Source organism: Salmo salar, chromosome 10 (assembly GCF_965601325.2).
Source record: "Salmo salar chromosome 10, fSalSal1, whole genome shotgun sequence".
In the NCBI taxonomy this organism is placed as follows: domain Eukaryota; kingdom Metazoa; phylum Chordata; class Actinopteri; order Salmoniformes; family Salmonidae; genus Salmo; species Salmo salar.
Genome location: NC_138300.1, coordinates 25,173,996 through 25,186,779, shown reverse-complemented (window position 1 = coordinate 25,186,779; position 12,784 = coordinate 25,173,996). Strand labels below are relative to the sequence as shown.

The 12,784-nt window shown below is 38.1% G+C and overlaps 1 protein-coding gene across 3 annotated transcripts in view; it reads left to right on the top strand.

Annotated features, from left to right (window-relative positions):
* Nucleotides 1-12,784, top strand: part of LOC106613840 (DNA-binding protein RFX2) — a 72,215-nt gene that overhangs the window by 30,553 nt on the left and 28,878 nt on the right. For all 3 annotated transcript variants that reach the window (XM_082956829.1, XM_014216501.2, XM_014216502.3), the window contains one exon: nucleotides 1,517-1,630. In XM_082956829.1, the coding sequence (XP_082812955.1) occupies nucleotides 1,526-1,630 (105 nt within the window). In that variant the 5' untranslated portion in view covers nucleotides 1,517-1,525. The remainder of the gene's footprint in view (nucleotides 1-1,516; nucleotides 1,631-12,784) is intronic.

Sequence of the window (12,784 nt, the reverse complement as noted above, 5' to 3'; positions counted from 1 at the left end):
AATCCCGGGACAGTATTCCAGTCTGTGCAAGCAAAACAGTCCTGTAGCTTAGCATCTGCTTCATCTGACCACTTTTTATTGGTTGTCACTGGTGCTTCTTGCTTTAGTTTTTGCTTGTAAGCAGGAATCGGGAGGATAGAATTATGGTCAAATTTGCCAAATGGAGGGCGAGGGAGAGCTTTATGTGTCTGTGTGTGGAGTAAAGGTGGTCTAGAGTTCTTTTTTTTTTTTTTTTTTTTTTTTCTTTTCTTCCTCTGGTTACACATGTGTCATGCTGGTAGAAATTAGGTCAAACCGATTTAAGTTTCCCTGCATTAAAGTCCCCGGCCACTAGGAGTGTAAAGTCCCCGGCCACTAAATGTCTTAATTCAATGATCCAATTTGTGCATTACAAATTCAAAAATGTTAAATTCAGTAAAACAAATTCTGAATTATGGAATTAAAGTACAATTTCATTTGGCTATGAAATCACTCCATATGTATCCATGTCTGCTGACTAATTAGGCCTCATTTGTTTTAGCTCCTGATCTTCTAGAGTTGTGGTGCCTTCCCTCCTGCAAGACCCCCAACCCCTTTCTTCCCGTCTCTTTCACCTCCTCCCTTGCTTTGTGGCCACACTCGAAAGTTCCTGTGCATGAGCTTTATAAATAAGAGAAAGGATGGCACAGTGGGGGGAGGGAGGAGAGCGGGGCAGAGTTAGGGGTGGTCGTCATGGATTCCTCACCATAGCAACCGGCAAACGTTTACAAAGCATTGAGGAATTTCCTGATATCAGCTGGATTATTGGAGCCCCCAGAGAACAGCTCTCATTTGAAACAAACACTGAATATTTTCAGTACCCTGGCAGGGGTGGGAGCCCCACTGCCATTTTCTTCTTTTTTTTCCTTCTCTTTTCTTTGGCGGGGCTGTGAAAGTTTTTTATTTATTTTATTTTCAATCCCTCCCTCTCCCCTCTGTTTCTTTCTCTGAAAGAGAGAGCCTCTGTCACTCTATTTTTTTGCTCTTCTCACATTTTTTTGCTCTTCTCACTCCCTTTTGCCATGCTGTGCATATTTTCTCCCAATGTTCGAGAGAGTGTTTACAGTTTGGAGGACCGGGCCTCCTAAGTCCTGACAATACTCACAACTGTTTTCACCAACTTTTTCCACCTGCGTCTTTCCTAGCAGCGGGACTTCTACTAAGCAGCTGTTTAGTGTTGCTGGCTTTACCAGTGTTGTTAATGTTCCAGTAATAAAGGCCAGAAGTAAGGCGCCTCTGGGGCTCTGAGGTGACTCCGAGTGACTTGGCTGGAGCCTGGTCTGGACCCCCCCCGGGCAATATGAAAGCCCTGGCCCTTCTCTCAGGCATGCTGTGAAAAGCCCATTTGTTTGGCATGGCAGCACATGTGCAGGCCTGGCTCTGAGTAGGTATGCATGCTGTCTGTTCTCCTGTCCTGTCAGGCAGGGCTGTGCGTCTTGTTTCTTGCCTTGGATATCCTTGTGTTCACTCCTCTTCCCCATCCCTCTCTCCCCTGTAGGTTCCCAGCATGCAGAGTTCAGAGGGAGGGTCCGATTCGTCGTCCAGTGTGGCGCTGCGTACGTCCACCTCCGCCCAGGCCCCCGTGGTGCAGCCTGTCCCAGCCTCACAACAGGTAAACCACTACACTATCAACAAGAGAGGCCCTAGTTTTGTTGCACCTGGACAACTGTGTGGTCAGGTGCTACAAAGAGGAACCTCTGAAAATTACAATTGGCTCAGAACAAGGCAGCATGGCTGGCTCTTAAATGTACACAGAGAGCTAACATTTAATAATATGCATGTAAATCTCTCATGGCTCGAAGTGGAGGAGAGATTGACTTCATCACTACTTATTTTTGTAAGAAGTGTTGACGTGCTGAATGCACTGTTCAAACTACTAGCACACAGCTTGGACACCATGCATACCCCACGAGACATGCCACCAGAGGTCTCTTCACAGTCCAGAAGTCCAGAATAGACAGACTATGGTAGGTGCACAGTACTACATAGAGCCATAGCTACATGGAACTCTATTCCACATCCGGTAACTGATGCAAGCAGATAAAAATACACCTTATGCTACAGCGGGGACTGTGAAGAGACACACACGCTTACACATAAGACGCACTCTACACACACACACACACGCGTACAAATGGATTTTGTATTGTAGAGTAGTGGCCTGAGGGAACACACTTAATGTTGTGAAAAATTGTATGAAATGTCATGTTATGTAGTATTTTAAATTGTATAGAACTGCCTTAATGTTGCTGGACCCCAGGAAGAGTAAAGGCAGCAGCTAATGGGGATCCTTAATAAATAAATATACAAAACCAGGCTGTGTTCTCTCACATGCAGCGCAGTGAGTCTCTCTCACTCAACCATAACTCTACCTCACAGTACTAGGGCTGTGGCGGTCATGACATCATTTTGTCAGCTGGTTATTGACCGTTAATTAACATTTAACATATCCACACCTCCACACATACGAGCCGCTGATGCACGCCTTTGGAACTTCTACATTTAAAACATTAATTTAATATACACCATCACAATAAATCCATTATTTATTTTTTTCAGGTCTAAAGGAACATTATGATATGAATAAAATGTATTTCAGAAGAACAGAATATGAGTTGGCCTTCTGTTGGCCCATGTTATCTGGCTATGCTCCATGCCATAGGCTGTAGGCTTGTTCATTTAGCTGACAAGATGTGCTTATAAATTCGTGACATGATTTTATAGTAAGAAGAATATAATTGAACTTAGCTGAATAAAATAGTAAGGATATTTTTCCCATTACAGAGTGAGTGCGCATATGAAGTGGTTATGTTGAGCGACAAGTTAACATTTTGAAAGTAGTCCTGTATGCTAGATTTAGAGTTATTTGGCAACTTTAGTTGTGAATGATACAAACCTTAGAATGTTTTAGAAATCAAACGTATATGGGCTGTGTGGTATGACTATAGGCTACAGATGATTTGCGAAAGTAGCAGAAAAAGCTTGCGCTCTGTTCCTTGCCTCAGGCTGCACAGCTGTTCACTGTTCACTCATATTTTCACCCATCAGACAATTTTCAATTTAATCTTGTCTTTACTAATATGTAAAATTTGTTTAGATTTAGAATGGCCCGTTATCAAATGGCAGGGGAAAAATGCATGTCATCTATATGCAATTGAATGGCGCCGAAGAACATGGCTGACGTTTTACATTCTCCCAACCAATTGTGCAATTTATTTTAATTTTTTTTGCGTTTTGTGTAACTTATTTATTTATTGTGTACACAATGTTGCTGCTACCGTCTGTTATGACCGAAAATAACTTCTGGACATCAGAAAAGCGATTACTCACCACGGACTGGAAGAAACTTTTTCCTTTAATGAGTCCGACGAGAAGGATATCCTGCTTTCACAGGCCCAGATCCACGCCTTTTGCGTGAAGAAAAGGGGACGCAGATCAGGGATCCTTCTGATAAGCCAGAGGCAAGTGAGTAAACTACCAATGGCTTCGATTGTTGTTGCTAACATGCAATCGTTAGAAAATAAAATTGATGACCTATTATTAAGATGATCCTACCAACGGGACATTAAACTGTAACATTTTATGTTTCACCGAGACGTGGCTGAACGAAGAAACGGATAATATAGAGCTGCCGGTATTTTCCATGCACTGGCAGAACAGAGATGCTACCTCACGTAAGACGAGGGGTGGGAGTGTCTTTTTGTCAATAACAGCTGGTGTGCGATGTCTAATTAAAGAAGTCTCGAGGTATTGCTCGCGTGAGGTAGAGTATGTTATGATAAGTTGTCGACCACATTATCTACCAAGAGTTCTCATCTGTATTATTCGTAGCCGTCTATTTACCGCCACAAAGCGAAGCTGAAGACCGCTCTCAACCAACTCTATAAGGCCATAACCAAAGAAGAAAATACTCACCCAGAAGCGGCGCTCCTAGTGGCCGGGGACTTGAATGCAGGCAAACAAATCAGTTTTACCAAATTTTTACCAGCATATCACATGTGCAACCAGGGGGGGAAAAATCCTAGATCACCTTTACTCCACACGCAGAGATGCATACTATGCTCTCCCCCGCCCTCCATTTGGCAAATCTGACTGCAAATCTGACCAATTCTATCCCCCTGCTTACAAGCAAAAACTAAAGCGGGAAGTATCAGTGACTCGCTCAATACGGAAGTGGTCAGATGACGTGGATGCTTAACTACAGGACTGTTTTGCTTGCACAGACTGGAATATGTTCTGGGATTCATCCAATGGCATGGAGGAATACACCACCTCAGTCATCGGCTTCATCAATAAGTGCATCGACGACGTCATCCCCCATAGTGACTGTACGTACATATCCCAACCAGAAGCCATGGATTACAGGCAACATCCACATCGAGCCAAAGGCTAGAGCTGCCGCTTTCAAGGAGCGAGGGACTAATCCGAACGCTTATAAGAAATCCCGCTATGCCCTCGGACAAACCATCAAACAAGCAAAGCGTCAATACAGGATTAAGATTGGATCCTACTACACTGGCTCTGACGCTCGTCGGATGTGGCAGGGCTTGAAAACTATTATGGACTACAAAGAAAAACCCGGACGCGAGCCTACCAAACGAGCAAGCAACACCGAAACATGCACGAGGGCACCAGCTGTTCTGGATGACGGTGTGATAACGCTCTCGGTAGCCGATGTGAACAAAACCTTTAAACAGGTCAACATTCACAAAGCCACTGGGCCAGATGGATTACCAGGACGTGTACTCAAAGCCTGCGCGGACTAACTGTCAAGTGTCTTCGCTGACATTTTCAACCTCTCCCTGGCTGAGTCTGTAATACCGACATGTTTCAAGCAGACCACCATAGTCCCTGTGCCCAAGGAAGCAAAGGTAACCTGCCTAAATGATTACTGCCCTGTGGCACTCACGTCGGTAGCCATGAAGTGCTTTGAAAGGCTGGTCATGGCTCACATCAACAGCATCCTCCCCGACACCCCAGACCCACTCCAATTTGCATACCGCCCCAACAGATCCACAGATGACGCAATCTCAATCACACTCCACACTGCCCTTTCACACCTGGACAAAAGGAACACCTATGTGAGAATGCTATTCATTGACTACAGCTCAGTGTTCAACACCATGGTGCCCTCAAAGCTTATCACTAAGCTAAGGACTCTGGGACTAAACACCTCCCTGTGCAACTGGACCCTGGACTTCCTGACGGGCCGCCCCCAGGTGGTAAGAGTAGGCAACAATACGTCTTCCACGCTGATCCTTAACACTGGGGCCCCTCAGGGGTGTGTACCTAGTCCCCTACTGTATTCCCTGTTCGCCCATGACTGCGTGGCCAAACACGACTCCAACACCATTAAGTTTGCTGATGACACAACAGTGGTAGGCCTGATCACCGACAACGATGAGATGACCTATAGGGAGGAGGTCAGAGACCTGGCATTGTTGTGCCAGGACAACAACCTCTCACTCAATGTGAGCAAGACAAAGGAGCTGATCGTGGACTACAGGAAAAGGTGGGCCGAACAGGCCCCCATTCTGATCGATGGGGCTGTGGTGGAGGAGGTTGAGAGCTTCATGTTCCTTGACGTCCACATCACCAACGAACTATCATGGTCCAAACACACCAAGACAGTCGCGAAGAGGGCACGACAAAACCTTTTCCCCCTCAGGAGACTGAAAAGATTTGGCATGGGCCCCCACATCCTCAAAAGATTCTACAGCTGCACCATCGAGAGCATCCTGACCGGTTGCATCACTGCCTGGTATGGCAACTGCTCGGCATCTGAGCATAAGGCGCTACAAAGGGTAGTGCGAACGGCCCAGTACATCAATGGGGTCAAGCTAGTCAGAGTTACAGGTGTAGTAGGTATATAAGGGTTAGGTATAGTATATACAGTAGGTATATCAGGGTTAGGAACAGTATATATAGTAGGTATATAAGGGATGGGAACAGTATATATAGCAGGTATATAAGAAGTAGGAAAAGTGTATATATAGTATGTATATAAGGGTTAGGTATAGTAGGTATATAAGGGTTAGGTATAGTAGGTATAGTAGGTATATAAGGGTTAGGTATAGTAGGTACAGTAGGTATATAAGGGTTAGGTATAGTAGGTATATAAGGGTTAGGTATAGTAGGTATATAAGTGTTAGTTACAGTATATATAGTAGGTATATAAGGTTTAGGAACAGTATATATAGTAGGTATATAAGGGATAGTTAGGTATAGTAGGTATATAAGGGTTAGGTATAGTATATATAGTAGGTATAATAGGGTTAGGTATAGTACGTATAGCAGGTATATAAGGGTTAGGTATAGTATATATAGTAGGTATATAAGGGTTAGGTACAGTAGGTATAGTAGGTATATAAGGGTTAGGTATAGTATATATAAGGGTTAGGTATATTAGGTATAGTAGGTATATAAGGGTTAGGTATAGTAGGTATATAAGGGTTAGGAACAGTGTATATAAGGGATAGGTACAGTATATATAGTAGGTATATATTGGTTAGGTACAGTATATATATAGTAGGTATATAAGGGATAGGTACAGTATATATAGTAGGTATAGTAGCTATATATTGGATAGGTACAGTATATATAGTAGGTATATAAGGGTTAGGTATAGTATATATAAGGGTTAGGTATATTAGGTATAGTAGGTATATAAGGGTTAGGTATAGTAGGTATATAAGGGTTAGGAACAGTGTATATAAGGGATAGGTACAGTATATATAGTAGGTATATATTGGTTAGGTACAGTATATATATAGTAGGTATATAAGGGATAGGTACAGTATATATAGTAGGTATAGTAGCTATATATTGGATAGGTACAGTATATATAGTAGGTATATAAGGGTTAGGTATAGTAGGTATATAAGGGTTAGGTATAGTAGGTATAGAAGGGTTAGGTATAGTAGGTATAGAAGGGTTAGGTATAGTAGGTATAGAAGGGTTAGGAACAGTATATATAGTAGGTATATAAGGGATAGGTACAGTATATATAGTAGGTATAGTAGCTATATATTGGATAGGTACAGTATATATAGTAGGTATATAAGGGTTAGGTATAGCAGGTATATAAGGGTTAGGTATAGTAGGTATATCAGGGATAGGTATAGTAGGTATATAAGGGTTAGGTATAGTATATATATAGTAGGTATATAAGGGTTAGGTATAGTGTATATATAGTAGGTATATAAGGGATAGGTACAGTATATATAGTAGGTATATATTGGTTAGGTACAGTATATATAGTAGGTATATAAGGGATAGGTACAGTATGTATAGTAGCTATATATTGGATAGGTACAGTATATATAGTAGGTATATAAGGGTTAGGTATAGTAGGTATATAAGGGTTAGGTATAGCAGGTATATAAGGGTTAGGTATAGTAGGTATAGAAGGGTTAGGTATAGTAGGTATAGAAGGGTTAGGAACAGTATATATAGTAGGTATATAAGGGATAGGTACAGTATATATAGTAGGTATAGTAGCTATATATTGGATAGGTACAGTATATATAGTAGGTATATAAGGGTTAGGTATATCAGGGATAGGTATAGTAGGTATATAAGGGATAGGTACAGTATGTATAGTAGGTATAGTAGCTATATATTGGATAGGTACAGTATATATAGTAGGTATATAAGGGTTAGGTATAGTAGGTATATAAGGGTTAGGTATAGCAGGTATATAAGGGTTAGGTATAGTAGGTATAGAAGGGTTAGGTATAGTAGGTATAGAAGGGTTAGGAACAGTATATATAGTAGGTATATAAGGGATAGGTACAGTATATATAGTAGGTATAGTAGCTATATATTGGATAGGTACAGTATATATAGTAGGTATATAAGGGTTAGGTATATCAGGGATAGGTATAGTAGGTATATAAGGGATAGGTACAGTATGTATAGTAGGTATAGTAGCTATATATTGGATAGGTACAGTATATATAGTAGGTATATAAGGGTTAGGTATAGTAGGTATATAAGGGTTAGGTATAGCAGGTATATAAGGGTTAGGTATAGTAGGTATAGAAGGGTTAGGTATAGTAGGTATAGAAGGGTTAGGAACAGTATATATAGTAGGTATATAAGGGATAGGTACAGTATATATAGTAGGTATAGTAGCTATATATTGGATAGGTACAGTATATATAGCAGGTATATAAGGGTTAGGTATAGCAGGTATATAAGGGTTAGGTATAGTAGGTATATCAGGGATAGGTATAGTAGGTATATAAGGGATAGGTACAGTATGTATAGTAGGTATAGTAGCTATATATTGGATAGGTACAGTATATATAGTAGGTATATAAGGGTTAGGTATAGTAGGTATATAAGGGTTAGGTATAGCAGGTATATAAGGGTTAGGTATAGTAGGTATAGAAGGGTTAGGTATAGTAGGTATAGAAGGGTTAGGAACAGTATATATAGTAGGTATATAAGGGATAGGTACAGTATATATAGTAGGTATAGTAGCTATATATTGGATAGGTACAGTATATATAGTAGGTATATAAGGGTTAGGTATAGCAGGTATATAAGGGTTAGGTATAGTAGGTATATCAGGGATAGGTATAGTAGGTATATAAGGGTTAGGTATAGTATATATAGTAGGTATATAAGGGTTAGGAACAGTATATATAGTAGGTATGTAAGGGGTAGGTACAGAATATATAGTAGGTATATAAGAGTTAGGTATAGTAGGTATATAAGGGATAGCTACACTATATATAGTAGGTATATAAGGGATAGGTATAGTAGGTATAGTAGGTATATAAGGGGTAGGTATAGTATATATAGTAGGTATATAAGGGATAGGTATAGTAGGTATAGTAGGTATATAAGGGGTAGGTATAGTAGGTATATAACGGATAGGTATAGTAGGTATATAACGGATAGGTACAGTATATATAGTAGGTATGTAAGGAGTAGGTACAGAATATATAGTAGGTATATAAGGGATAGGTACAGTATATATAGTAGGTATAGTAGCTATATATTGGATAGGTACAGTATATATAGTAGGTATATAAGGGTTAGGTATAGCAGGTATATCAGGGATAGGTATAGTAGGTATATAAGGGTTAGGTATAGTATATATAGTAGGTATATAAGGGTTAGGTATAGTATATATAGTAGGTATATAAGGGATAGGTACAGTATATATAGTAGGTATATATTGGTTAGGTACAGTATATATAGTAGGTATATAAGGGATAGGTACAGTATGTATAGTAGGTATAGTAGCTATATATTGGATAGGTACAGTATATATAGTAGGTATATAAGGGTTAGGTATAGCAGGTATATAAGGGTTAGGTATAGTAGGTATATCAGGGATAGGTATAGTAGGTATATAAGGGTTAGGTATAGTATATATAGTAGGTATATAAGGGTTAGGAACAGTATATATAGTAGGTATGTAAGGGGTAGGTACAGAATATATAGTAGGTATATAAGAGTTAGGTATAGTAGGTATATAAGGGATAGCTACACTATATATATAGTAGGTATATAAGGGTTAGGTATAGTAGGTATAGTAGGTATATAAGGGATAGGTACAGTATATATAGTAGGTATATAAGGGATAGGTATAGTAGGTATATAACGGATAGGTACAGTATATATAGTAGGTATGTAAGGGGTAGGTACAGAATATATAGTAGGTATATAAGAGTTAGGTATAGTAGGTATATAAGGGATAGCTACACTATATATAGTAGGTATATAAGGGATAGGTATAGTAGGTATAGTAGGTATATAAGGGGTAGGTATAGTGTATATATAGTAGGTATATAAGGGATAGGTATAGTAGGTATAGTAGGTATATAAGGGGTAGGTATAGTAGGTATATAACGGATAGGTATAGTAGGTATATAACGGATAGGTACAGTATATATAGTAGGTATGTAAGGGGTAGGTACAGAATATATAGTAGGTATATAAGGGATAGGTACAGTATATATAGTAGGTATAGTAGCTATATATTGGATAGGTACAGTATATATAGTAGGTATATAAGGGTTAGGTATAGCAGGTATATAAGGGTTAGGTATAGTAGGTATATCAGGGATAGGTATAGTAGGTATATAAGGGTTAGGTATAGTATATATAGTAGGTATATAAGGGATAGGTACAGTATATATAGTAGGTATATATTGGTTAGGTACAGTATATATAGTAGGTATATAAGGGATAGGTACAGTAGGTATAGTAGCTATATATTGGATAGGTACAGTATATATAGTAGGTATATAAGGGTTAGGTATATAAGGGTTAGGTATAGCAGGTATATAAGGGTTAGGTATAGTAGGTATAGAAGGGTTAGGTATAGAAGGGTTAGGAACAGTATATATAGTAGGTATATAAGGGATAGGTACAGTATATATAGTAGGTATAGTAGCTATATATTGGATAGGTACAGTATATATAGTAGGTATATAAGGGTTAGGTATAGCAGGTATATAAGGGTTAGGTATAGTAGGTATATCAGGGATAGGTATAGTAGGTATATAAGGGTTAGGTATAGTATATATAGTAGGTATATAAGGGTTAGGAACAGTATATATAGTAGGTATGTAAGGGGTAGGTACAGAATATATAGTAGGTATATAAGAGTTAGGTATAGTAGGTATATAAGGGATAGCTACACTATATATAGTAGGTATATAAGGGTTAGGTATAGTAGGTATAGTAGGTATATAAGGGATAGGTACAGTATATATAGTAGGTATATAAGGGATAGGTATAGTAGGTATATAACGGATAGGTACAGTATATATAGTAGGTATGTAAGGGGTAGGTACAGAATATATAGTAGGTATATAAGAGTTAGGTATAGTAGGTATATAAGGGATAGCTACACTATATATAGTAGGTATATAAGGGATAGGTATAGTAGGTATAGTAGGTATATAAGGGGTAGGTATAGTATATATAGTAGGTATATAAGGGATAGGTATAGTAGGTATATAAGGGATAGGTATAGTAGGTATAGTAGGTATATAACGGATAGGTATAGTAGGTATATAACGGATAGGTACAGTATATATATAGTAGGTATGTAAGGGGTAGGTACAGAATATATAGTAGGTATATAAGAGTTAGGTATAGTAGGTATATAAGGGATAGCTACACTATATATAGTAGGTATATAAGGGATAGGTATAGTAGGTATAGTAGGTATATAAGGGGTAGGTATAGTATATATAGTAGGTATATAAGGGTTAGGAATAGTACGTATGTAAGGGTTAGGTATAGTAGGTATTTAAAGGTTAGGTATAGTAGGTATATAAGGTTTAGGTATAGTAGGTATATAAGAGATATATATATATAGTAGGTATATAAGGGTTAGGTATAGTAGAATATATGGGTTAGGTATAGTAGATATATAAGGGTTAGGTATAGTAGAATATATAGGTTAGGTGTAGTAGGTATATAAGGGTTAGGTCTAGTAGGTATAGTAGGTATATAAGGGTTATGTATAGTAGGTATGTAAGGGTTAGGTATAGTAGGTATTTAAAGGTTAGGTATAGTAGGTATATAAGGTTTAGGTATAGTAGGTATATAAGAGATATATATATAGTAGGTATATAAGGGTTAGGTATAGTAGAATATATGGGTTAGGTATAGTAGATATATAAGGGTTAGGTCTAGTAGGTATAGTAGGTATATAAGGGTTATGTATAGTAGGTATATAAGGGTTAGGAATAGTAGGTATAGTAGGTATATAAGGGATAGGTATAGTATATATAGTAGGTATATAAGGGTTAGTTATAGTAGGTATATAAGGGTTAGGTATAGTAGGTATAGTAGGTATATAAGGGTTAGGTATAGTAGGTATATAAGGGTTAGGTATAGTAGGTATATAAGGGTTAGGTATAGTTGGTATATAAGGGTTAGGTATAGTAGGTATATAAGGGTTAGGTATAGTAGGTATATAAGGGTTAGTTATATAAGGGTTAGGTATAGTAGGTATATAAGGGTTAGGGATAGTGTATATATATAAGATTCGTTATATAAGTGTTAGATATAGCAGGTATATAAGAGTTAGGTATAGTAGGTATAGTAGGTATATAAGGGTTAAGTATAGTATGTATATAAGGGTTAGGTACAGTAGGTATAAAAGGGTTAGGTAAAGTAGGTATAGTAGGTATATTAGGGTTAGGTATAGTAGGTATAATAGGGTTAGGTATAGTAGGTATATAAGGGTTAGTTATATAAGGGTTAGGTATAGTAGGTATATAAGGGTTAGGGATAGTGTATATATATATAAGATTCGTTATATAAGTGTTAGATATAGCAGGTATATAAGAGTTAGGTATAGTAGGTATAGTAGGTATATAAGGGTTAAGTATAGTATGTATATAAGGGTTAGGTACAGTAGGTATAAAAGGGTTAGGTAAAGTAGGTATAGTAGGTATATTAGGGTTAGGTATAGTAGGTATAATAGGGTTAGGTATAGTAGGTGTATAAGGGTTAGGTATAGTATATATAAGGGTTAGGTATAGTAGGTATATAAGGGTTAGGTATAGTAGGTATAGCAGGAATATAAGGGTTAGGTATAGTAGGTATATAAGGGTTAGGTACAGTAGGTATAGTAGGTATATAAGGGTTAGGTATAGTATATATAAGGGTTAGGTATAGTAGGTATATAAGGGTTAGGTATAGTAGGTATAGCAGGAATATAAGGGTTAGGTATAGTAGGTATATAAGGGTTAGGTACAGTAGGTATAGTAGGTATATAAGGGTTAGG